Source organism: Salvelinus namaycush, chromosome 33 (assembly GCF_016432855.1).
Source record: "Salvelinus namaycush isolate Seneca chromosome 33, SaNama_1.0, whole genome shotgun sequence".
NCBI classification, from domain to species: Eukaryota; Metazoa; Chordata; class Actinopteri; order Salmoniformes; family Salmonidae; genus Salvelinus; species Salvelinus namaycush.
In genome coordinates, this window is record NC_052339.1 from 1,366,395 (window position 1) to 1,392,716 (window position 26,322).

At 42.5% G+C, this 26,322-nt stretch overlaps 1 protein-coding gene across 8 annotated transcripts in view; it reads right to left on the reverse strand.

The window, feature by feature from the left end:
* Positions 1–26,322, reverse strand: part of LOC120028042 (protein scribble homolog) — a 143,858-nt gene that overhangs the window by 82,036 nt on the left and 35,500 nt on the right. Inside the window, exon 1 of one of the 8 annotated variants that reach the window (XM_038973187.1) lies at positions 3,766–3,982. The exons of the other annotated variants lie outside the window; for them this stretch is intronic. Within the exon in view, the coding sequence (XP_038829115.1) occupies positions 3,766–3,768 (3 nt within the window). The 5' untranslated portion in view covers positions 3,769–3,982. Of the gene's footprint in view, positions 1–3,765; positions 3,983–26,322 lie in introns of those variants that run through there. 8 annotated transcript variants of the gene reach the window in all.

Sequence of the window (26,322 nt, forward strand, 5' to 3'; positions counted from 1 at the left end):
CCTGTACCCCTCGACATTGACTCGGTACCCCTATATTGTTACTTTGTGTTACTTTTTACTTTAGTTTATTTAGTGAATATTTTAACTATTTATTGAACTGCATTGTTGGTTAAGGCCCTGCAAGTAAGCATTTCACAGTAAGGTCTACACCTGTTATATTCGACGCATATGACAAATAATATTTGATTTGACACACACACACACACACACACACACACACACACACACACACACACACACACACACACACACACACACACACACACACACACACACACACACACACACACACACACACACACACACACACACACACACACACACACAGGTCTTCAAGTTCAGAGTCGTTTTCTGCCAACCAGACAGACAGACATTCAACAGGAGTCAAGTAAGTTCATGGGCAGACACAGAGACATTTGTTTAAGCATTCCCATACCAACCACTTGAGTCAGGAAAACAACAGGACACCAAAACAGAGAGAAGGGGGGGTGGGAACTAATCCATGCGAGACCATATCAATTTAGATTAAAGCCTCAATACATTCCCCTTCCCTTTTCTCAGAGGGTCTGTCCAAAATGGCACCCTATTCCATTAAGAGCATTTATTTTGACCCGAGCCATTGTGGCTCTGGTCAAAAATAGTGTACTACATACGGACTAGGGGTGCAATTTGGGACACAACCAGTGTCTGCAGAGCTCAGTGACAGCAGGCCATGTAATACAATCAGTCCTCTGAATGGACAAAGACGGCCATTCAGTCTGCTGCAGAGTGGCTAGTCGGGTTTGACCATGTCAACTTTTGTGCTATGGTGATGTACTCATAAACGATGGTATCACATCCTATTGGCAAAACATAAACAAATCAATTCTGCTAAACCACCATTGGGCTATAGCGCCAAATCGCATGCTACAACTGGAAGAATCATGACAAAAGATAATGTTGTTGAAAGCCTGGGCAGAGGCTAAGTGCAGGGAAATCTTTTTGAATATTCCTTTTTGGTTGAGCTTCAGGATGGAACAGGTGTGTGTGTGTGTGTGTGTGTGTAGATGTGTCTCGCACACATGATGGAGCAAAGTGACACTGAACCGATGAGGAACGGGCTCTCATACCGTTGTGAGTTAGGCTATAAATCACGGGCTCGATAGAAACAAAGTTGACCTTCAGAACTGGATAATAATTGCTTTATTTGCCTCATCCTCCTCTCTTAATAAGCCATTGTTTGTTCCATCTTTCATAAAGCTGTGATTGAGATCAGCCTAGGCCTATAGACGCAGACTTTCATTCTTGTTCTTTCTTTAAAGCGGCAACTTTAGGACAACAGTACCTTCTTAGGCTATTAGAACATACAGTGGTTCTTCCTTTAAAGTTGTGTCGTACTGCAGCACAGCTTGCGGGCTGCGGCAGAATTCTATGGCACGTTATTTACAGTTGAAGTCGAAAGTTTACATACACTTAGGTTGGAGTCATTAAAACTCGTTTTTCAACCACTCCACAAATTTCTTCTTAACAAACTATAGTTTTGGCAAGTCGGTTAGGACATCTACTTTGTGCATGACACAAGTAACTTTCACAACAATTGTTTACAGCATCTTCACAAGGTCCTTTGCTGTTGTTCTGGGATTGATTTGCACTTTTCGCACCAAAGTACGATCATCTCTAGGAGACAGAATGTGTCTCCTTCCTGAGCGGTATGACAGCTGCGTGGTCTCATGCTGTTTATACTTGCGTACTATTGTTAGTACAGATGAATGTGTTACCTTCAGGCGTTTGGAAATTTCTCCCAAGGATGAACCAGACTTGTGGAGGTCTACAATTTTTTTTCGGAGGTCTTGGCAGATTTCTTTTGATTTTCTCGTGATGTCAAGCAAAAAGGCACTGAGTTTGAAGGTAGGCCTTGAAATACATCCACAGGTACACTTCCAGTTGACTCAAATGATGTCGATTAGCCTATCATAAACTTCTAAAGTCATGGCATCATTTTGTGTAATTTTCCAAGCTGTTTAAAGGCACAGTCAACTTAGTGTATGTAAACTTCTGACCCACTGGAATTGTGATACAGTGAATTAGAAGTGAAATAATCTGTCTGTAAACAATTGTTGGAAAAATTACTTGTGCTTACACAAAGTAGATGTCCTAACCAACTTGCCAAAACGAAATTTGTGGAGTGGTTGAAAAACAAGTTTTAATGACTCCAACCTAAGTGTATGTAAACTTCTGACTTCAACTGTACATACATACATAAAATTGATCAGAAATACAGTGTATACATTGTTAATATTGTAAATGACTATTGTAGCTGGAAACGGCATATTCTTTATGGAATATCTACATAGGAGTAGATAGGCCCATTATCAGCAACCATCACTCCTGTGTTCCAATGTGTTGTGTTAGCTAATCCAAGTTTATAATTTTAAAAAGGCTACTTGATCATTAGAAAACCCTTTTGCAATTATGTTAGCACAGCCTAGAAGGCCAGCATCCCGAAGTCGCCTCTTCACTGTTGACGTTGAGACTGGTGTTTTGCTTGTACTATTTAATGAAGCTGCCAGTTAAGGACTTGTGAGGCGTCTGTTTCTCAAACTAAACACTAATGTACTTGTCCTCTTGCTCAGTTGTGCACTGGGGCCTCCCACTCCTCTTTCTATTCTAGTTAGTCAGTTCGCGCTGTTCTGTGAAGGGAGTAGTACAAAGCGTTGTACGAGATCTTCCGTTTTTTGGCAATTTCTCGCATGGAATAGCCTTAGTTTTTCAGAACAAGAATAGACTGACGAGTTTCAGAAGAAAGTACTTTGTTTCTGGCCATTTTGAGCCTGTAATCGAACCCACAACTGCTGATGCTCCAGATACTCAACAAGTCTAAAGAAAGCCAGTTTTATTGCTCCTTTAAATAAGCACGTCCTGCAGGCCTAGGCATGGATCAAAGCTGGCGAAACATTCAATGACGGCATCTTCACAGCGGAATCTACCATGGCCCTTGAGCAATTTGTAAAAAATTGCTACAGAAAAAAAGATCAAGCAAGCCGAGTCCCAAGCATCCCTTTAAACTCCATGTGTGGGGGGAAATTTCTCGGCAGGAACCAGGCCCATAGGCTACTATTCAGGGATTTTTCAGCCATGCATGGATTTCTTTCTTAAGCTTAAAATGTATATATTTTTTAAATTCATGTTGGGCTAATCAAACAACTTTTTAGAGCCCAGTCCTATTCATATCAAATGGAGAGACAATGGAATAGTTAAGGAGTGTTCGTTATAAAAAAATGTATAGTTTAAGTCTCTAAGGCCCATGCATCCGACAGAGCGAGCAAAACAAGATTCTCTGACAGGACATTTAGTGCTTTTTTGGTGGGATTCTCCACTCTGTCTAGCCTACATTTCTATCTTGTGTTCTTTAGGCCTATATAACATATGCTATTTATTGAAATAGGCTATAGCAGATAGGAATAGGTAGATTACTCGGGAATGCTGCCTTGCCATGCGCTTCCCGACTCAGTCAAGCTCAAATAGGCTAAGCTAGCTCTAGTCGGCTATACCTGCGCCAAAACTCAGGTATTTTTCATCCTATAGCTTGTTCTTAATCTTCTTTAGAAATAGTGAGCCAACATGTTTTCAGAACTTTCCTTTACATGACTGTTATAAACTCGTTTTCTCATGGCTTCCTCTTGTCCCTCTGCAGCAGGTATAGTGAGTATTATGCTAGGAACATCGGCATGCAATAAAACCACAGTACCGAAATACATACAGAATCGTAAGAATCTTAATACATACCATATCGGCACCTCAGTATCGTGATATCGTATCCTGAGGTACCTTGCAATTCCCTGCTCTAGATGTGCTCTGATGCAGCAGAGGGCACTGTGGCACAACAGTACACACCGGGGTAAAGCTCCCCTGAATTCCCTTGGTACAAATCTAGGCTCAGCTTCACCTCAAACCTAATCTTAACCATTAGTAGGGATAATGCTAAACTGACCCACGATCAGCGTCTCGGGGCAACTTCACCCTAGTTTTAAACCAGGCCAGATTCACATCCTCACTTTGCCAGGAGAGGTAGGACTAAATGAGTCTCATGAAGTCAGTCCAACAAAAAAGCTGATGCCACTGATGTTGAAATGCCACTGACTGTACCACGCCAAACATGTTGCTAGATTCCTGCAGGAGTAGCTGTGGGATAATGCCCTGTTATGCTGCAGTGAGTACAGTAAATACAGACAGTGTGTGAAATAGCCTCTGTAGAGCAGGAGAGAACCATTGATCTACAGTTAGTGTGTTTACTGTGTAGTCGGTCATTCAGTCAGTGACACCTGGCCACCCATGAGAGGCCGGTGACAGAAGCGCATGGCTGAAGTGTGTGAGAGCACCCCATGGGACCAGTGTGTGTGTGTGTGCGACTGTGCGTGTGGCTACGTGACAGACATGCGGGCTCTGGGAGGGTCCTATCTGCACTTCACACAGAAACACAGCTACAGTCTGTGCCCCGCTTGGCTTACTGACACCCCTCTCAGGGGCACAGTGTGTGTGTGTGTGTGTGTGTGTGAGAGAGAGAGGGCGTTTCCTTGCCCTCAGAGACTAATTCCTTCAGGGCAGCCATAGAACACAGCTGATTTCATTTGAGAGTGTGTATTTAGCCTGGGTTTTCCTACTGCAGATGGACATAAAACGTTCAGAGCTGCATGAGCAATTATTTATTCGTCAGTACACACACAGCTTGCACTGTTTACAGAGGCTTATCACTGAGGGCGGTTAGGCTAGCTAGTAGCTACTATAGGTGAGGCACTGAGTGGAGAACTGTTCATGTGAATGTTTATGTGTACGAGAGTCGGTTCATGTTTTAGTGTGTGTTTATGTGTGCTGGAACAAAGCTGTAAACCCGCGGGGAGAAATGAGTGTGTGTGTGTTTGTGTCCTGTGAATGCAAGGCCCATAGCCTAATGAGGAAGTCGGGGAGCAGCCACTACCCCAAAGACAACGGTGTTGCACAGAGGACATGCGTGTGTGTCTGTCAGTATGTTGACTATCACAGTCGTTTCCAAGCACAAATTAGCTGTGGGGTGACTTGGGAGCCTGTTAGAAGATACCTCTCACCTGGGGTGTATTCATTAGCGCACCCAGTATTAAAACAGTTTTGCAACAGAAAACAGAAAAACAAGAGTGTCCTATTGGACAAATTCAGTCAGTCCCCCCCTGTTTTGGTCCATTTGTTTCCTTTTGGTTCTTAGTGATCAGGCCCCAGACACAAGGGGTATACCCCAGACTGCCTTTCACAACCCTAAACAAAAGTCAACCAGGGTAAAGAGTTAGAGAGATATGCAGTGAGAGATGGAGCGACAGAGTAAGGTATGTATGTTGAGTAAAGGTGCGATGCTGAGCTGAAGCTCCATGGACAGAGGCGTCAGTGTTCCAGTCAAGTGACTTCATTTATCCTCCGGATGCTGTCCAATCAAACCCTTACACACAGAGCTCCGGTGGCCTGTAATGTACAAGAGACCAATGAAAACCCAGACAGATCTGCAGCATGCTGTGGTTGCCCTAAAATGTATGGATTGTTGCCCCAAAGTTATGAATATAGAGAAACCCAAACTCACTGTTGAGCCCAGATTTGCAATCAGCATCATTTTGAGTGGAAAAACCATAGAGATAGATAAATTCAGCAAAAAAAGAAACGTCCTCTCACTGTCAACTGTGTTAATTTTCAGCAAACTTAACAAGTGTAAATATTTGTTAGAACATAACAAAATTCAACAACTGAGACAAACAAGTTCCACAGACATGTGACTAACAGAAATGTAATAATGTGTCCCTGAACAAAGGGGGGGTCAAAATCAAAAGTAAGTCAGTATCTGGTGTGGCCACCAGATGCATTAAGTACTGCATTGCATTTTCTTCTCATGGACTGCACCAGATTTGCCAGTTCTTGCTGTGAGATGTTACCCCACTCTTCCACCAAGGCACCTGCAAGTTCCCGGACATTTCTGGGGGGAATGGCCCTAGCCTTCACCCTCCGATCCAACAGGTCCCAGACGTGGGATTGAGATCTGGGCTCTTCGCTGGCCATGGCAGAACACTGACATTCATGTCTTGCAGGAAATAAAGCACAGAACGAGCAGTATGGCTGGTGGCATTGTCATGCTGGAGGGTCATGTCAGGATGAGCCTGCAGGAAGGGTACCACATGAGGGAGGAGGATGTCTTCCCTGTAACGCACAGCATTGAGATTTCCTGCAATGACAACAAGCTCAGTCCGATGATGCTGTGACACACTGCCCCAGACCATGACGGACCCTCCACCTCCAAATCGATCCCGCTCCAGAGTACAGGCCTCGGTGTAACGCTCATTCCTTCGACGATAAACACAAATCCGACCATCACAGCTGGTGAGACAAAACCGCAACTCGTCAGTGAAGAGCACTTTTAGCCAGTCCTGTCTGGTCCAGCGACGGTGGGTTTGTGCCCATAGGCGACGTTGTTGCCGGTGATGTCTGGTGAGGACCTGCCTTACAACAGGCCTAAAAGCCCTCAGTCCAGCCTCTCTCAGCCTATTGCGGACAGTCTGAGCACTGATGGAGGGATTGTGCGTTCCTGGTGTAATTCGGGCAGTTGTTGTTGCCATCCTGTACCATGCCCGCAGGTGTGAGGTTCGGATGTACCGATCCTGTGTAGGTGTTGTTACACGTGGTCTGCCACTGCGAGGACAATCAGCTGTCCGTCCTGTCTCCCTGCAGCGCTGTCTTAGGCGTCTCACAGTACGGACATTGCAATTTATTGCCCTGGCCACATCTGCAGTCCTCAAGCCTCCTTGCAGCATGCCTAAGGCATGTGCACGCAGATGAGTAGGGACCCTGGGCTTCCTTCTTTTGGTGTTTTTCAGAATCAGTAGAAAGGCCTCTTTAGTGTCCTATGTTTTCATAACTGTGACCTTGATTGCCTACCGTCTGTAAGCTGTTAGTGTCTTAACGACCGTTCCACAGGTGCATGTTCATTAATTGTTTATGGTTCATTGAACAAGCATGGGAAAGTGTTTAAACCCTTTACAATGAAGTTATTTGGATTTTTACAAATTATCTTTGAAAGACAGGGTCCTGAAAAGGGGACGTATTTTTTTCTGAGTACAGATTCATCTCGATGGATTAACTAGGAGATCAAGTGGGGCACAATTCATAGTAAGGACACCTTTTCAAGCTGAGAATTACATAGCATGAATATTATTCCTCACTCTTCTTCTCTCTCCGTTCCTCTTTTTCATCAGGGGAGTGGACTGCACACTAGATGGTGTTGTCTATTCACTCTGCTCCATCCCCTAGTTAATCCAGTGCCAAATACTGCTCCACTACTGCCGATCCCATCCTAACCACACACACACAGCCACCCACACCTGGGGTGAGGGGCATAAAATGGGGTGGGTGGCAGAGGGGAGGGAGGCAGGGGAACAAATGCTTTTGTGATGGCCTCTTCTTTCAGGACCCTGGCTGAATGGGAGAGAAAATAGAAAAGCAGCTCTGGGAGGATTTGGTTGAGTGAGTAACTTGGCCAGTCACTTGAATAGGAGGCCCCATGTCATGACAGCACTCAATGTTCCCTCAAAAACATTTTCGGCACAAAGCAAACTTCAGGTCTGCTGTGCGCAAACTTGAATGTTGTGAAAATTCTGTGCCACTTCCAGCGTGCGTTTACTGTGAACACTGAGGCTGTACCCGCTTTAAGTTACAGTTGTAACAGTGGCCAAGTAGGCTACTGTGTCTATTTGACAACAATTTAGGCTTACCAGAGTGGCCTACCATCAAAAACATCCCACAACATTTTAACATGGAAATGGCTGTTCTATCATTCAGCCTACTGTAGCAGCCAATGTGTGGTGTTCAATGTAGGGCTTGACCTGTTAACCTTCACACAAGGAGGAGACAAAAAATGCTGTGTTGTTTGATTCAAGAAACCACTTTACAAAATAGAATGCATTATTCCAGAGAATCTGACAAATTATGCTACCCTCTGCCTATTGGCTAATTAGCTTATATAAGCCGGTCTCAAAATACAACACAACCCCTTTTAAGAAAAATAAAGACTCCTAGAAATGCACAAGCTTTGTGCTCTTGTAGGATGCAATCACTCCCCTATTGCGGACTACAAATGATCTATAACTGGTTTAATAACTCACTAACTAGCAAAAGATATGAACGCGTGCTTACACGCAGCTCTCGCTATGATCTCAAAACAAGTGCATCTACTCACGACCGCTCATGCTGTAAACACAGTCCTGTTCAAAGTAAATGGCACAGATCCATATATGGCAATGGTCTATTTCCATATAGACCTACTGTTTGTACCTTCAGACACCTACTCTGATTGTTTATGCAGCACAGGTCTGTGTACAGCACGAGCTGAGTAGTGCGTGCCAATGCAATAGAATCGTACTCCGATGTGTTCTGCCTATAACAAAATCTCTTGCATAGTTTGTTTTGTTATGTTGCATTGCAAGTGCCTAATATTGCATTGCTTCGATCCCAATGGCCACAGTAAAGGGAAACATTGATAGTGTTAACAGGGAAAACTCTAGAACAGTTGTCACCAAACTTTTCTAAGTCTAGATCACCGAGTTAAAATGCAAGCAGAGATATACCGCTCAATTTTTTTTAAACATTACTTAAAAAGTGTAAGAAATTAAAAACAGTCCTGTAGTAATGAGGTTTTTTAAGTAAGCTATAGGCCCAATACATTATTTCGCATGTTGGCTTTGCTTGAATTGCCCTGCCAATGCAGTGCCATTTTATTATTTGAGTTAGGCTATATGATCACACCTGTAATAGATCCGTTGTTGTATTACGTGTCAGTCACAGCTAAGTGAGCATACATTATATTTTTTTACATTTAAAAAAATAGTTTTTTTAATGGGCTGACAGTTTTTGAATCTGATGTTCAGTCTCAGCGGAGGGAGACTGCAGCAGACCGAGCCTCCGCCTCAACATCCACTCTCCCTTTCCTCCACTGACACAAAAAGGGACACTGTCTTCCAGCTGATGGCGAAACTTGAGTCGTGCCTCATGCACAAATTCATGTTGTTATTCCTATGAACAGAGAAAGTGAAATATTCCTTCATATTAAAAAAGACTCAAGCCGCTAATAATAACGCAAGCCTATAGATACACTTTCCTACTCGTTTATTACTGCTGCAGTGCTTGCTGAGCGGAAATAGGAAGAACGTGCATTTTATGGCTTATAAAAGTGTTGACGGTGCCGAGTAAGAACTTAAACATGAATTTCATCAAAACAGCAGCTCTTTGCTGTATTAATTAACAGTGTCTCTCTAGTCCTGGTTTTAAACGTTTTGAAATATCATAGTATCAACTTTATTGTAGCTTTCTTTTATGCCTGTTACGTTAATGCAGACACGGTAATCTGAGTTATGCGATTGGCCAGCGGTAGGCCTATAGTGCACTTGATTAGCTCTCTGGGCCTGCCAGGAAGGTAGAGTTTGTATCTTCAGGCACATGCAATGGTTCAAAATGGCAACAGTTCGACCTAGCCGGCGCGCAGGGCAGCTGAAATCGGGTGCACCTACCGCGAACAGCCCAAGACCACCAAAAAATGATATTAACAAGGCTTTATCAATGGGTTTTTACAGAAATGTTTGGCGATGGACTTGGAATGCCTTGGAGATGGACCAGTCGATCGGTTGGTGACCACAGCGATAGTTTGCTGTAACTGCACTAGTATCTTTCCTTCATAGCTTGTTCACCATCTTTTTCAATAGGGAGCCAGTTTTCAGCCATTTTATTTCTGTGAGACTTTTTCCTGTTTGTCCTGTTTTGCCTTTTGCCTCGGGCACCTTCCAAAATCAGCTTTGGGTGTGCGGTAGATTCTACCTAATTTCTATGACTGATCAAAACTCATTCTCATGGCTCTTTCTTGTCCCTCTGCAGCAGATATATGGTGAGCAATACATATAGAATCGCGAGAATCGCAATACATAGATCGGCACCTAAGTATCGCGATTATAACGGATCGTGAGGTCCCAGCCCTACTAGAATGGTGCTAACTGGGAAATAACAAAGAGGAACACTGTCTCTGAAAGAAACTCAGCAGGTGTCTGAAACTCATGTGAATGCATGGGTGTGTCCCAAGTGGCATACCATATTCCTTACATAGTGCACAACTTTTTACCAGAGCACTATGGGCCGTGGTCAAAAGTAGTGTACTATAAAGGGAATAGGGGTGCCTTTGGACGCTCACCATGAGTCCTCTCTCTTTAGTCCAATATCTCAATCACGTGTTTGACTTAAATTAAGTTGATACATGATCCATAATCAACAAGAATGCTATAATAGAAGAGGCATTGCCAACGCCTGTCTGTAGCGTGATAGTGGAGTAACGGGGGGTTAAATAGTTCCACTGCTGTGCTGTTACAACAGGGTCTCGTTGTGCGCCCCTCCCCTCACTCCACAGGGAATGAAACCAAAAGCCCCAGCTACACATCAATGAAGCCCCTACCCATCCACCACCCCTCCTCCTCTCACTCCCTGGCCTAGCTCCTCCACCTCACTCTCTCCTTTCCCTCAATTTTACTTGGGCTTTAGGGACAAAGGGTGAGTGGACAGCCCCATACAGAGCAGTCCGTCACAGGGCGGCCCACTCTCTCTTCCCTCCCACCGATTGAGCTGGGGGATTCCTCCATTGTTCAGAGAGGGCAGGAGGAGGGGGGGAAGAATGGTCTGGAAGTGGAGGGATGAGGGGGATGAGGGGGACTTGAAAGACAGGAGGACAAAAAGGAAAGCATGACTAAGAAGAGGAGAGGGATAGAGAGGAGAGAGGGCAAGAGAGAGGAATGGTGGATTATTAATGAAGAGAGGATGGTAAACAATGGGGTTCCCACAGGGGAGGTGCTCTCTGGTCATGCTGCTTAGCGTTTGTTTTGAACCCTAAGCCATGACTAAACACAAGATATGCCTACATGTTTTTTCCTTACCACAACACAATCTGCCCGGGGAAAACTGAACTCAGGCGTCATATTTGAAAAGTATCTCAGAGTAGGACAGCTGATGAATAATCTTATTCATTATGATCTAAAAGTCTAAACTGATCCTAGATCAACACTCCTACTCTGAGAAGCTTTATGGATTCGGGCCCCAGTCTGATCGGGTTGTGGTCAGGAAAAACGTATTTTACTGGGAAAAACAGTAATACGTCCCCATGAGGTCCCCCCTCTTGGTCTGTGCTAAGTGGTTCAGCCCAAGGCTAAATCCCTCCCATGTTGACAGTGTTCAGTGGTTTAGTCTGGCCTGCTAGTGGCATCACCTCTATTAACCTAACAGTTCCTCTGCCTCAAACCTCAACACCCCCCCCCCCCCCACACACACACTCCCTCCCTGTGTGTCAGTAAGTGCAGGTGTGTGTATGTGTATATAATCTACTGTACACATGGGTCCACTGTACACATGGGTCCACAAACAAACCTGTTGTATTTGTTAACACAATACGGCATGTGCATTTCATTTAAGACAGCGTATCTTAATCACATTAGCCTTGTCACACATCGTGCACATCTCGGCACGCGATCCTCAGGCTACACAAACTGAACGTGGCCACAGAGGGCAATCAGGCCACTGTGTGCATATTATATATATATATATAGTCTGTACTAAGGATGTAACGATTCACATTGGTCCCCGGTTCAAATGTTTAAGATGAGTGCATCGGGACCCCAAACCGATCCAAATATAGCATGAGTCGGTCAGAAAATCTATTAAAAGTTCCGAAAATACCTAATATATTGTGACAACTGATGCGTCCTCTCCTTCAGTGTTGAACTAAGCATTGTAACTGTGTTGACAGTCATTAATCTACAAGTAACTCTGCATGCCGAACAACCCATGCAATATCAGCAGCCTAGTCAAACTGCGTACTGTGGTGCGCTGCTTGCAACGCTGACCAACACCTTCAGTATTCAGTATGCGCTGTTAAATTGTGTTTTACCAGAATAAAGTAGCCTAATCTACAGCCCGAGACAACTCACCTGGCCATAGCCTACCTGCTGATCGTTACATTGCGTAGGTTAGATTCAATTTGTATTAGCAATAGTTTTGGTAGTTTTGCGTTAAAGCATCCGTGTATATGGTCATTTTTTAGGTACACAAGGTAAACTTGATGATTTCATAAACGAGGACAGCAATCGCTTTTGCTACCCACAATGCACCTTCGAAGCGGGAGGAGAAGAAACGTTCGCTCCATAAAACTTACAAACGGTCTCAACCATTCGATGAAATTCAAAGTTGTGATATATATATTCATCGGCTATGTCATAGCTAATTTTAAGATAAATATTCATACACTACTCGCTCAAACATTTTGAATCTGCAATAATGACAAATTAGCGGGTGATGGCGATTTCAGATCAAAAGTGGGGGTAAAAAAATCTAACAGTGCGGTGGTAAATGCCCAGTTTCCCTTATGGCTCAGTTCAGGTACCTACATACATATAATTTACACACACACACACATGAGAAGTCAGCTCAGACCACTCCAGCTCATAGGCCCAGCTTGAGAGCTCCATCAGCAGCGGATTTAAATTTAGAATGGAAAACGAATGTGTTTATACAAAATTGTTAGTACACAGAACTCCTAAGCACTTCTTTCAGGCCACTTGCAGTGGTTAGCTAGCTGGACCACACCGAGAGCTGCCTGGGTGATTGCGGTTACAGCTGCAACTGCCCTCTGGCTAGCACCTGTCCCGTAAATCCCTTTGATCTCTGCCAAGTCACCCAGTCATGAGTCAACACAACAGAGTCAAGTACAAAAGTCAGCAGCACTTGCACTACCTGCAGGGGACATACTACTACAGACGGATACCCCGTTCTGATGGCGGTGGAGAAAGCAGGGACGCAAACTGGTGAGGGCCCAAAAAAGGTGACACTTTTTTTTTGCACTGAAACATGCAAAAAAATCCCTGCTAGGGGGAAATGCAGGTTAACTAATTAAACAACAAAGAATTTGATCAGTCTGTGTATAACATTAACCACTTTTTATGTGAACCTTCCTCACAGCTAAAAAATGGTAAGGAAAGCAATCAAATGTTATTTGTTGCCTAGACTTTACTGCAAATGACACTAGTTTGGGGCGGCAGGTAGCCTAGTTGTTAGAGCGTTGGACTAGTAACCGAAAGGTTGCAATACCGAATCCCCGAGCTGACAAGGTACAAATCTGTCGTTCTGCCCCTGAACAACGGTGTTAACCCACTAGGTCGTCATTGAAAATAAGAATTTGTTCTTAATTGACTTGCCTTCTTAAATAAAGGTAAAATAAAAAATAAAATGTCTTGATAAAAAACAATACACTAATATTGCAGTTAGCCATGACAGCCTTTATAATAGAACGCTTGTGACCACACACACATCTAAATATTGCACTTGGGGGGAAAAACTTCTTAAAGTAGAAATAGAATGAAACATTCAGGCATTCTATTTTTGCTCTATTATAGTGGCCACTATAGTAGACGTCGATCAAGTGCACAAGGCTACATGTGTGCAAAAATATTCACTGAGTAAAAAATTAAGTAAATTAAGTGTTACTGTCAAGTTCAACACAACAAAACTAATATCTTTGGGCTAAACTGCACGCTATTACATTGTACACTTTCTGCCTGTGGACATCTGTTCTACAATGTGCCAGCACAGCATTAGACCCTTTGTTGACATAATTTCTCTCTTTCAGGCAGAAGGTACACCTGGCATACCCCCTTCATCCACTGACGTATTGAAAAAGTGAGAAAGAGGGAAAGTGTGTCATGTTCCTTTGACCTCTATAGTGGCATCCAGCTTAAGCCAGGCCCAGCTACACCAGATCCCTGAATCCACTTGTTCAACAAGCAACGCCTCATTTTCACCGAATTCTCCCCTTCTGAAAATTAACCACCTACCGTAGAGCGAAAACATTAGTTCATAGATTAGTTAACATTTCACACATATTACCAGGGTCCAGTAAGCAACTAACAGTAACTTTATAACTTGAGAAACGACAAGGAGTCGTATACCAGTTAGCGTCCCACATATCCCAGAGAAGTTAACGTCCCACTTGGCCAAAAGCCAGTAAAAATGCAGAGCGCCAAATTCAAATATATTATATAAAAATGTAACTTTTATGAAATCACACATGAAAGACACCAAATTAAAGCTACACTTGTTGTGAATCCAGCCAACATGTCTGATTTCAAAAAGGATTTACGGCGAAAGCACACCAAACGAGTATGTTAGGTCAGTACATAGCCACAGAAAAACACAGCCATTTTTCCAGCCAAAGAGAGGAGTAACAAAAAGCAGAAAGAGATAAAATGAATCACTAACCTTTGATGATCTTCATCAGATGACACTCATAGGACTTCATGTTACACAATACATGTATGTTTTGTTCGGTAAAGTTCATATTTATATCCAAAAATCTGAGTTTAGGCGGGACGCTACTGTCTCACTTGGCCAAAAGCCAGAGAAAATGAAGAGCGCCATATTCAAATAAAATCCTATAAAAATCAAACTTTCATTAAATCACACATGAAAGATACCAAATTAAAGCTACACTAGTTGTGAATCCAGCCAATATGTCAGAATTCAAATAGGCTTTTCGGCGAAAGCAAACGATGCTATTCTCTCAGGATAGCAACAGAGTAAACAAAGAGAGAGAAGCATATTTCAACCCTGCAGGCGGGACACAAAACACAGAAATAAAAATATAATTCATGCCTTACCTTTGACGAGCTTCTGTTGTTGGCACTCCAATATGTTCCATAAACATCACAAATGGTCTTTAATTTCCGTCGATATATATCCAAAATGTCAATTTGGCGCGTTTGATCCAGAAAAACACAGGTTCTAAATTGCGAAACGTGACTACAAATATCTCAAAAGTTACCTGTAAACTTTGCCAAAACATTTCAAACTACTTTTGTAATACAACTTTAGGTATTTTTTTACGTGAATAATCGATAAAATTGAAGACGGGATGATCTGTGTTCAATACAGGATTAAAACAAACTGTAGCTAGCCTTCTGGTCATGCGCCTCTAACAAACAAGACACTCCAGTGACCCTAATTCAAGATGGCCGTTCTTCTTCATTACACAAAGGAAAAAACCTCAACCAATTTCTAAATACTGTTGACATCCAGTGGTAGCGGTAGGAACTGCAAGAAGGTCAATTAGAAATCTGCATTCCCAATAAAAATCCATTGAAAAGAGAGTGACCTCAAAAAAGAAAAAATCTGAATGTTTGTCCTCGGGGTTTCGCCTGCTAAATAAGTTATGTTATACTCAGACATGATTCAAACAGTTTTAGAAACTTCAGAGTGTTTTCTATCCAAATACACTAACAATATGCATATCTTATCTTCTGGGGATGAGTAGCTGGCAGTTGAATTTGGGTATGCTTTTCATCCAAACGGGAAAATGCTGCCCCCTATCCTAGAGAAGTTAATACTATAGCAAATTGGTTAGGTTACTAACGCTAGCTCTGATGTTTGAACGTTAGCTAGCTGTCTGACTATTAGCCAGCTAATTTTCACACCATAAAGTCAGTCATTTGATCACTAAGTTGGCTAATGTTGTCAACATTTCTCTGGCTGGTTAATGGAGAATTCGATCCAACTAACAGTAGCAAGATACAGTTGAAGTCGGAAGTTTACATTCACTTAGGTTGGAGTCATTAAAACTTGTTTTTCAACCACTCCACAAATTTCTTGTTAACAAACTATAGTTTTGGCAAGTCGGTTAGGACATCTACTTTGTGCATGACACAAGTCATTTTTCCAACAATTGTTTACAGACAGATTATTTCACTTATAATTCACTGTATCACAATTCCAGTGGGTCAGACGTTTACATACACTAAGTTGACTGTGCCTTTAAACAGCTTGGAAAATTCCCAAAAATGATGTCATGGCTTTAGAAGCTTCTGATAGGCTAATTGACATCATTTGAGTCAATTGGAGGAGTACCTGTGGATGTATTTCAAGGCCTACCTCCAAACGCAGTGCCTCTTTGCTTGACATCATGGGAAAAATCTAAAGAAATCAGCCAAGACCTCCAGAAAAAGAATTGTAGACCTCCACAAGTCTGGTTCATCCTTGGGAGCAATTTCCAAATGCCTGAAGGTACCACGTTCATCTGTACAAACAATAGTACGCAAGAATAAACACCATGGGACCACGCAGCCGTCATACCGCTCAGGAAGGAGACGCGTTCTGTCTATATAGAGATGAATGTACTTTGGTGCGATAAGTGCAAATCAATCCCAGAACAACAGCAAAAGACCTTGTGAAGATGGAGGAAACAGGTACAAAAGTATCTATATCCACAGTAAAAGGAGTCCTATATCGACATAACCTGAAAGGCCGCTCAGCAAGGAAGAAGCCACTGCTCCAAAACCACCATAAAAAAGCCAGATTACGGTTTGCAACTGCACATGGTGACCAAGACAGTACTTTTTGGAGAAATGTCCTATGGTCTGATGAAACAAAAATAGAACTGTTTGGCCATAATGACCATCGTTATGTTTGTAGGAAAAAGGGGGATGCTTGCAAGCCGAAGAACACCATCCCAACCGTGAAGCACAGGGGTGGCAGCATCATGTTGTGGGGGTGCTTTGCTGCAGGAGGTGCTGGTGCACTTCACAAAACAGATGGAATCATGAGAAGCAAAATTATGTGGATATATTGAAGCAACATCTCAAGACATCAGTCAGGAAGTTAAAGCTTGGTCGCAAATGGGTCTTCCAAATGGACAATGACCCCAAGCATACTTCCAAAGTTGTGGCAAAATGGCTTAAGGACAACAAAGTCAAGGTATTGGAGTGGCCATCACAAAGCCCTGACCTCAATCCCATAGACAATGTGTGGGCAGAACTGAAAAAGCGTGTGCGAGCAAGGAGGCCTACAATCCTGACTCAGTTACACCAGCTCTGTCAGGAAGAATGGGCCAAAATTCACCCAACTTATTGTGGGAAGCTTGTGGAAGGCTACCCAAAACGTTTGACCCAAGTTAAACAATTTAAAGGCAATGCTACCAAATACTAATTGAGTGTGTGAACTTCTGACCCACTGGGAATGTGATGAAATAAATAAAAGCTGAAATAAATCACTCTCTATTATTATTCTGATATTTCACATTCTTAAAATAAAGTGGTGATCCTCACTGACCCAAGACGGGGGATTTTTACTAGGATTAAATGTCAGGAAATGTGAAAAACTGAGTTTAAATGTATTTGGCTAAGGTGTATATATAAACTTCCGACTTCAACTGTATCTGTCCCAAGCATTAGATTATATGTCTGTCTCCATCCAGGGTAGCCTAGTGGTTCGAGCGTTCGGCATCTTAACCATAACAGCACACCTCATTTGCATTAGGTGGGACCCATGGTAAGTAATCTATCAGGTGTGGTAACACAAATGATGTACCAGGCAAAAAATTACAATATTTATCATTATATTTTCAAAAATGTTTCATACCCAAAGAATTTGACAAGTAGGCTACTGACGGGTTCCCTTACAGGAAAAACCACATGATTTTCACATGAGATTTCACAGGTAATGCCTTGAAAACAAAACTGAGTCGTTATGGTACACATACAGTGCATTTAACATAGTGTTTTCAACTTACACAATTTCAAAGTGTGTCAAATATGTATGTTTATTTATACAGTAATTATAATTCAACATGTCCTCACCTAATGCTAAATTGTAATTATTTCGCCTCTATGGCCTATTTATTGCCTTACCCTCCCTACTCTTCTACATTTGCACACACTGTACATATATTTTTCTATTGTGTTATTGACTGTACGTTTGTTTATGTGTAACTCTGTGTTGTTGTTTCTGTCGCACTGCTTTGCTTTATCTTGGCCAGGTCGCAGTTGTAAATGAGAACTTGTTCTCAACTGGCCTACCTGGTTAAATAAAGGTGAAATAAATAAAAATAACAAAAACAAACCTGGGATTTGAACTCAGCATTTCAATCTTTCTGCTACTCCACCATGTCCGTGTCAACAACTGTACAAAAAAACCTCAATGCTGAAATAAAGTAAATGAAATCAATGATAACAGACTAGTCAGATTAACTGATGACTAAAATAGCAGTGCAGTTTGACAGTACTCCCATATCCCCAGCCTATAACTGTCCCAACCGTTGGATTATGTCACCAGATCACCAGATTTCACAAGCAAAACATGTGGAAATGTGAAATCGTGTGATTGTCCACATGTGCAATCATGTGATTGTCCACATCCTGTGGTTTTCCCGAAAGGGCAATGACATTCTTGGGATGGTGTCATGGTCCCCTGGAGATTGTCTAGTTCAAATGTTGTCACGTGTAGTTTTATGGTATCACATGTTGAAATTTTGCATCCTCATGTTGTCATTTTTCCCCCCCCACACGAGGTAATGTTTTCACATGTTTAGTTTCATGTTATCACATGTTGTTTTAACATGTTGTCACGTTAACTTCACATAAGATCACAAGGGTTATAGGCGACTGTACTTTTCTCCTCATCGGAAAGAAGAAAGTTGGATTCAGAAGCATTGTTATTGGTGGTCATGTAACAAATTTGCCTCTGGAGATGGCCACAGTTGGCGACAGAGCCAACACTCACTAACATACAAACAATATACAGCATTAATATAGAGAAGGCTATACGGTACATTGGATGGTACAGCTTGAGTCATGAGGTGTGTGTGTGTGTGCATGAGGTATTACATGTGTCACTAGTCCCTGCTCTCCAGGTGGTATACCATAGTCCTGCCTCTGCTGGATCCCCCAAAACACACACATCCGCATTGCGTACACACACACATACACACGCAACACACACACCACTCACTCCACACACACACAGCTGGGACACTGGGGTGCTGGATGTGGCCCAGCATTTTAGCAGATGGCCTGGGTGCTACGCTATCAGTCACCATAGTAACATGCTCTCTTTTTCCATTTTCTCTCTGTCTTTCTCTCCCTCTCTGTAGCGCCAAGAGAAGGAAAATGGCAGACAAGATTCTTCCACAGAGGGTGAGATTGCGTATATTTTGTATTTTTCTCCCATTACTCGAGTGTTTGCGTGTTATTATCCATTCTCTGTTGAATAGAACATGTGTGCGTTTTTGATCTCGGGGCTTGGAGGGGCAGATGATTATGTGTTATTACAAATGGAGCGTAAAAGAGATGCTTGGGTGATCAGAGGCTTGGCGCAGGCTTGGCACCGTTGTTTAATGATTCCTCTTATTTTCAAATGGAATAACCAATAGACTGGTAGGAAACAGAGCCGGTATAAAACAACCCTACGGTTTAGAGGAGGCACATCTTCTCCACAGGTGAGGGTGGGTCTAGTGTGTGGTCCGCGTCAGGGCTAAACAAACCCACGTCTAGCCACTCTCCTCTGCCTGCCTGCGCCACAACCTCCGCTCCCCCCTTCATGCCCCCCTGCCCCGTCTCAACCCTGCCCAGCCTGGGCATTGATTTTGTAAAGGCTGCTGCTGGTGGCACTGGACTGGAGCCCCATGCTGCTCCCAGTCTCTCCTATGAGTGTCTCCGTAGTCTGTGGGTCTTATCGTAACACAAGCCAGACAGGGGATGGGGATAGCTGCATGTCTCAGGGACAGGGAATGTCCCACACTGCATTCTGTCTGCACTACACCTCAACTTGGTGACAGACAGACGCAGGTAGAGAAGGAATGAGATGATCGAGGGAACAATGAAGGGAGAGACAGATAGATTAGAAAGATGGAGAGAGGGAGAGGGGTAACGCAGTGGGAGAATCTGGGAGTCTGTGCCCAGTTTGGTAAGTAGCCTTGGCAGAGTGCGGACTCCCTCCATCTGGGGATGAGTATGGTAATGTGTCAAGGAGAGTAGGGGCAGGTTGGGTAGGGGTGGGGTTCGCGCTGATGTGCCCGCTGCATTTCAAATGCAGACTTAGCACCACTAAAGGCTGGACTGGTGCACCAATTTAGTGAGTGGTGTTGAGCAGTCACAGCTCCTGTGGGCACTACTGCCCGCTCTGTCACCTTCATTAGGTGTGTCACCCCTGTAACAGAAGGACGGAAAGACTTTTGGGGGAAATGGTGGCTTGAGAGAATACAGTCACCGTTGCAGTGCAGACACCAGACATGCTCTGATCGCAGAATGCCTTACCTTAATGAAACTTAAGCTTAAACACAAACCTCAGTCAATCCCACAACTTATTGTCACAATCTTTTTTTTCAGTTCAATTTTACTGGATAATAGGATTGTTGTTCTTCTAAAGCTATACACGAGCATTGGGTTAAATATGATAGAGTATATTGTGTCAGAGACACTAAGAGTTGGTTGTTTGATTTCTCCTCTGATCAGATCCGTGAACTGGTCCCTGAGTCACAGGCTTACATGGACCTGCTGGCCTTCGAACGTAAACTGGACCAGACCATCATGCGTAAACGGGTGGACATCCAGGAAGCCCTGAAGAGACCCATGAAGGTAACACATATCATAGGCCTGAAGGATCTCACTACGATAATATACTTTACTGTACGAGCAGCAGCAGGTAGCCTAGCGGTTAAGTGTGCTGGGCCAGTAACCGAAAGGTTTGAATCCCCAAGCTGACAAGGTGGAAGAATCTGTCGTTCTGCCCTTGAGCAAGGCAGTTAACCCCCGACAACAACTGCTCACTGGACGTGGATGTCTATTAAGGCAGTCTCCTGCACCTCTCTGGTTCAGAGGGGTTGGGTTAAATGCAGAAGACACATTTCGGTTGAAATCACTCAGTTGTGCAACTGACTATGTAGGTATTCCCTTTCCCTATACGAAAATACTATGCCCTTTGAACAATGGAACATGAAACATCTCTGTATTTTTCTTTGGTACCAAAGTGCCCAAGACTGATGTGTACAGAAATGCCCACTGGTTCCAACAGTGTCTTTGTGTTTGTGTCGACAGCAAAAGCGTAAACTGAGGCTGTACATCTCCAACACCTTCAACCCTGCCAAGCCCGACGCTGACGACTCGGATGGCAGTATTGCATCATGGGAGCTGCGGGTTGAGGGGAAGCTGCTGGATGATGTGAGTATTCTACTTCCTGTAGAACGATGGAATATCACTGGATCAATTCATCGTGATTGGTTTGTTTGATTTTGTTTAGAAAAGTTTTAAAAAAATTCCCTCTGTGAAGTCTCTTCTATGTATGATAGCGATTATGAACGGTTTCTTTTGAACTGTATCCCTACCACTGAGTCAGATTTCTCCTCTGTACATATTTTCTGTCAGGTTGACGTTTATTGTGATGAGTCTTGTCATGGAGGCAGAAGTGAGTGATTTTGTAAAAATTCATGGTCTTAATTTAAGGTTAGGGTTAGGCATTAGGGTTAGCAGTGTGGTTAGGGTTAAGTTTAACACCAGATTTTATCACTTTGTGGCTTTGCCAGCTAGTGACCACTCTGGAGAACTGCCTCTAGAACAAGATTCATGCCAAAAAAACGCTAACCAGCTATTTTATGGGGGACTGTATTTTAAATGTGGCAGCATGGTGGGTTAAATTTTTACTTTTCACCGTGGTGAAATGCATTCAAAAAAAATCTGTGGCCATGTCTCAATCATTCAACCAAGTATGAATATTGCTAGCTCTTTGATCCAGGAGCTGCTTTGTGGAGTGTTTGCCCCACACTCATGTATGGCAGTCTTGTATAGTTCTAACACATCTCCACAATTCCAGAATCGGCAACAAGATTTGTTTTGTTAGGCCTTCTGAGGAATGATAAATGTTTCGCTAAATGTTTGCACAGATTATTTCTGCAACATGACCATAGATTTCTTTTGCAGAGTAAGATCGACTTCAAATGGCTCAACTCTAATTCTCTCATCAGCTTTTGAGTCAAGGCTGTCATTTCACAGTGGTTTGGACTATTTGAGGTTTTCTGAGCCCACAAATATTTTCGGGCCACTTTTAAGGAAGTGGACCCTGAGAATATCCTGTATTCACATTGATTGTGGTCCCTTCTACGTCTTTGGTCAACCCCTTGCCCCTAGGGCCTAGGGTAAATTGAATGATATCACTGCTTTGTTGTCCTAGAAATGTTGCTATAGTCAATGACAACAGTATATCAAGTTATCTAAGGCAGGTGTTCAACAGTAGTGCATAGGGGTTTCGTTGAAATCACTCCCAGAGACCGATGTTCAGTAACCAGGAAACAAACAAGGGCCTAGCACCAAAGGCCAGCGGATGGCGCTATTGAGTCGTTTCATCTTACCGTCCAAAGGGAATGTATGCAGCCGGCTATACACTCGTATCCCCCGTGGACCGGTTTGTACATAAAACATTCTATATTCAGGCGACAAAGGAATCCATTTCTTTCTTAACTCGATTTAATGTCGAGAAGATGGAAAAAATTGGGAAAATATGCATACTTTCTAGCATGAAACACCACGCTAGAGTGGCTAATGCTACTTCCGTGTGTGTGTGTGTGTGTGTGTGTGAGTGAGTTTGTCCCGTGTTACACTCTTCAAATGTTCATATCAGCCCAAATGTTCCGTCCACGTTAAACTAACCAACCACCTCTCTTTATTCCATAGCCTGGGAAGCTGAAGAGGAAATTCTCCTCTTTCTTCAAGAGCCTGGTGATTGAGCTGGACAAAGACCTATACGGTCCTGACAACCACCTTGTAGAGGTGAGTTCATGTTCCCTGATGACCGCTGACCGTATACCTGCACCCTCTGTCCTCTCTGTCTCACTCTCGTCTCCTCTACCCTGTCTGTGTTCCGCCCATAGAAATAGAATGAGAATGGAATATCTTTTTTGGAATGTCAGTTGAGGACGCTTTGTGCTTTACTGCTTTGGGGACCCTCAAAATGGCCCCCAGTCCACTCATAGTGGCGTAATTAATCTGAATGAGGACATCCGTTCTATTCATTCTAATTCTATGGTCTTCAGCCTCATCCAGATCTATTCAGCAGGTTTTGGGCAAACAAGGGGTTAACTATAGTGTTTAACCACTAAAGACTCTTGGCATCGTATCTTTAGTTACAATGCAGCTCACAATGTACACCCCTGTAGAAGATTAGGCCATAGGCTAGTTATGATTCTGAGAAAATAAATACACTACCCACACACTTGTTGAATCAACATTATTTCAATGTAATTTGTCAACGTATTGTGATGTGGAATCAACGTGGAAAATACATTAGATTTGAAAAAAAGTCATCAACCAGTGCTGTTTTCGTCTCATTTCAACCTGCCTTGTAAACATTGAAATTAGGGTAAACTTCAACTTAAATACATTGACTTAACCTGACTTACAGGTTGTTACATCAATCTAATTTCAATATAATCATTAGAACTATGTATATGTTGAAATTGCATAGAAAATTCCATATATGGTTGAATTTCAACCAAACTTTCAACCACACATGGTTGAAATTATGTTGAATTTTATATTTGATTCGACAGATTTTATTTGACCTTGTTTCAATGTTGATAGTAAAATGTTGTTTGAATCAACGTCATCGTTTCAACGTCATGCCATCAACCTAAATAAAGGGGTATATTGAAATAAAATGTGAAGCCACAGTCCAAGTTAAACAGTGACACCTACTGGTAAATGAGGGGTAATGCACTTCAGTGATAACAAGTTTACCATCCAAATGCCTACCTCTATGTTCCATGCTTAGATTTGGAAACAAGCTGTGTACGTTTCAGCTGAACACATTTAGACATTGCTCAGCATCCATACTCATTTGTGTAGACTACCTAAATAACGTTGAATAGTTGAAAGTAACTCCTAACTTTTCTTACCCAGGCTGTATGTGAATGTCAATTCGGAGTGATGTTGGATTTATGAAGTTAACATTGACAGCTGATTTGCCCAACAAAGGACACCATGTTGGTACTATTTCTGAGTATTTAAACCTTTTCTTTAATCTGAATTTGTCGTTTTAGGGGATTTTAACTTAGATTGGCTTACCCCGGCCTCAGACCATTTTAAGAATATTTTTCTTGACTTTAACCTGACTCAACCGATTGCAAAACCCACACGGATTAATACAAAATCCAGCAAACTTATCACTGATTGACCTAATTGTAACAAATAATCCCCACAAGTATTTGTCGAGTGGCGTCTTTGCTAATGATCTCAGTGATCGCTCTCCTGCCATTGTATTAGAGATACCAAAAGGATTAACACTGATCCTCGTATAATTATGAAGAGACATTTTTCCCCCACAAGCTTTTCTTCATGATGTGTATTACCCTGACCTCTCCTATCTCAGCTGCATACCTGACCCTGAATTAGCTCTAGAATTGTTCTCATCTCTTTTTCTCTCTCTGGCAGACAAAACATGCTCTCCCTTTAAACACCTTAGTGTAAAAAAAAAAATTGAACAAATCCTTGGTTCTCTATAGAACTTTCAGATCTAGTTATAATTTTAAAAAAAACAGGCCTGGGCAAAGGTTTGAAAAACTGACTGTAGCTGTTTGGAAGCTTTTCAGGCAATTGAGAAATTGATAAACTTCCACATTCCAGAAAGCTAAATCAAGCTACTTTCTAAGTTCTATCTCAGATTCTGCTGGTGATCCGTCTAAATTTTGGAAAACAGTTCATGCACTGAAGCGTAGAAATTCCTCTTCTTCTATGCCTTAGCAAGTTGTCACTCTGGTATCATTATTGAGAAAAATGAGAAGTAATAATTTTAAATCAGCATTTTATCTCAGCAGGCTTTTTAGGTGAAAAAAATGTTGATTTAATTGACCTTAGTTGACTGCCTGCCCCTCTCCAGCCTCTAATTGGCTTGATGGAAGTTCCGTCAACTTCTAGTGAATCTTTGTTTCAACTTTCTTCAAGTGCAGTCTCAAAAACCATCAAGCGCTAAGATGAAACTGGCTCTCATGAGGATCGCCACAGGAACGGAAGACCCAGAGTTACTTCCGCTGAAGAGGATAAGTTCATTAGAGTTACCAGCCTCTGAAATTGCAGCCCAAATAAATGCTTCAGAGTCCAAGTAACAGACACATCTCAACATCAACTGTTCAAAGGAGACTGCGTGAATCAGGCCTTCATGGTCGAATTGTTGGAAAGAAACCACAATTAAAGGACATCAATAAGAAGAAGAGACTTACTTGAGCCAAGAAACACAAGCAATGGACATTAGACCGGTGGAAATCTGTCCATTGGTCTGATGAGTCCAAATTCCAACCGGTGTCTTTGTGAGACGCAGAGTAGGTGAACAGATAAACTCCATGTGTGGTTCCCACAGTGAAGCATGGAGGAGGTGTGATGGTGTGGGGGTGCTTTGCTGGTGACACTGTCTGATTTTATTTAGAATTCAAGGCACACTTAACCAGCATGGCTACCACAGCATTCTTCAGCGATACGCCATCCCATCTGGTTTGCGCTTTGTGGGACTATCATTTGTTTTTTAACAAGACAATGACCCAACACACCTCCAGGCTGTGTAAGGGCTATTTGACCAAGGAGATTGATGGAGTTCTGCATCAGATGACCTGCCCTCCACAATCCCCCGACCTCGACCCAATTGAGATGGTTTGGGATGAGTTGGACCGCAGATTGAAGGAAAAGCAGCCCACAAGTGCTCAGCATATGTGGGAACTCCTTCAAGACTGTTGAAAAAGCATTCTAGGTGAAGCTGATTGAGAGAATGCCAAGAGAGTGCAAAGCTGTCATCAAGGCAAAGGGTGGCTACTTTGAAGAATCTCAAATATATTTTGATTTGTTTAACCCTTTTTTGGTTCCTACATGATTCTATATGTGTTATTTCATAGTGTTGATGTCTTCACTATTATTCTACAATGTAGAAAATAGTAAAAAATAAAGAAAAACCCTTGAATGAGTAGGTGTGTCCAAACTTGACTGTGTGTGTGTATACAGTTGAAGTCGGAAGTTTACATACACTTAGGTTGGAGTCATTAAATCTAATTTTTCAACCACTCCACAAATTTCTTGTTAACAAACTATAGTTTTGGCAAGTCGGTTAGGACATCTACTTTGTGCATGACACAAGTAATCTTTCCCACAATTGTTTACAGTTTACTTCACTGTATCACAATTCCAGTAGGTCGGAAGTTTACATACACTAAGTTGACTGTGCCTTTAACTTCACTAGTGTAGGGGGCAGCATTCTGAATTTTGGATGAAAAGCGTGCCCAAATTAACCTGCCTGCTACTCAGCCATAAAAGCTAGAATATGCATATAATTAGTAGATTTGAAAAATCAATAGAAAACACTGAAGTTTCTAAAACGGGTTGAATGATGTCTGTGAGTATAACAGAACTCATATGGCAGGCAAAACCTGCGAAAAATCCAACCAGGAAGTGGGAAATCTGAGGT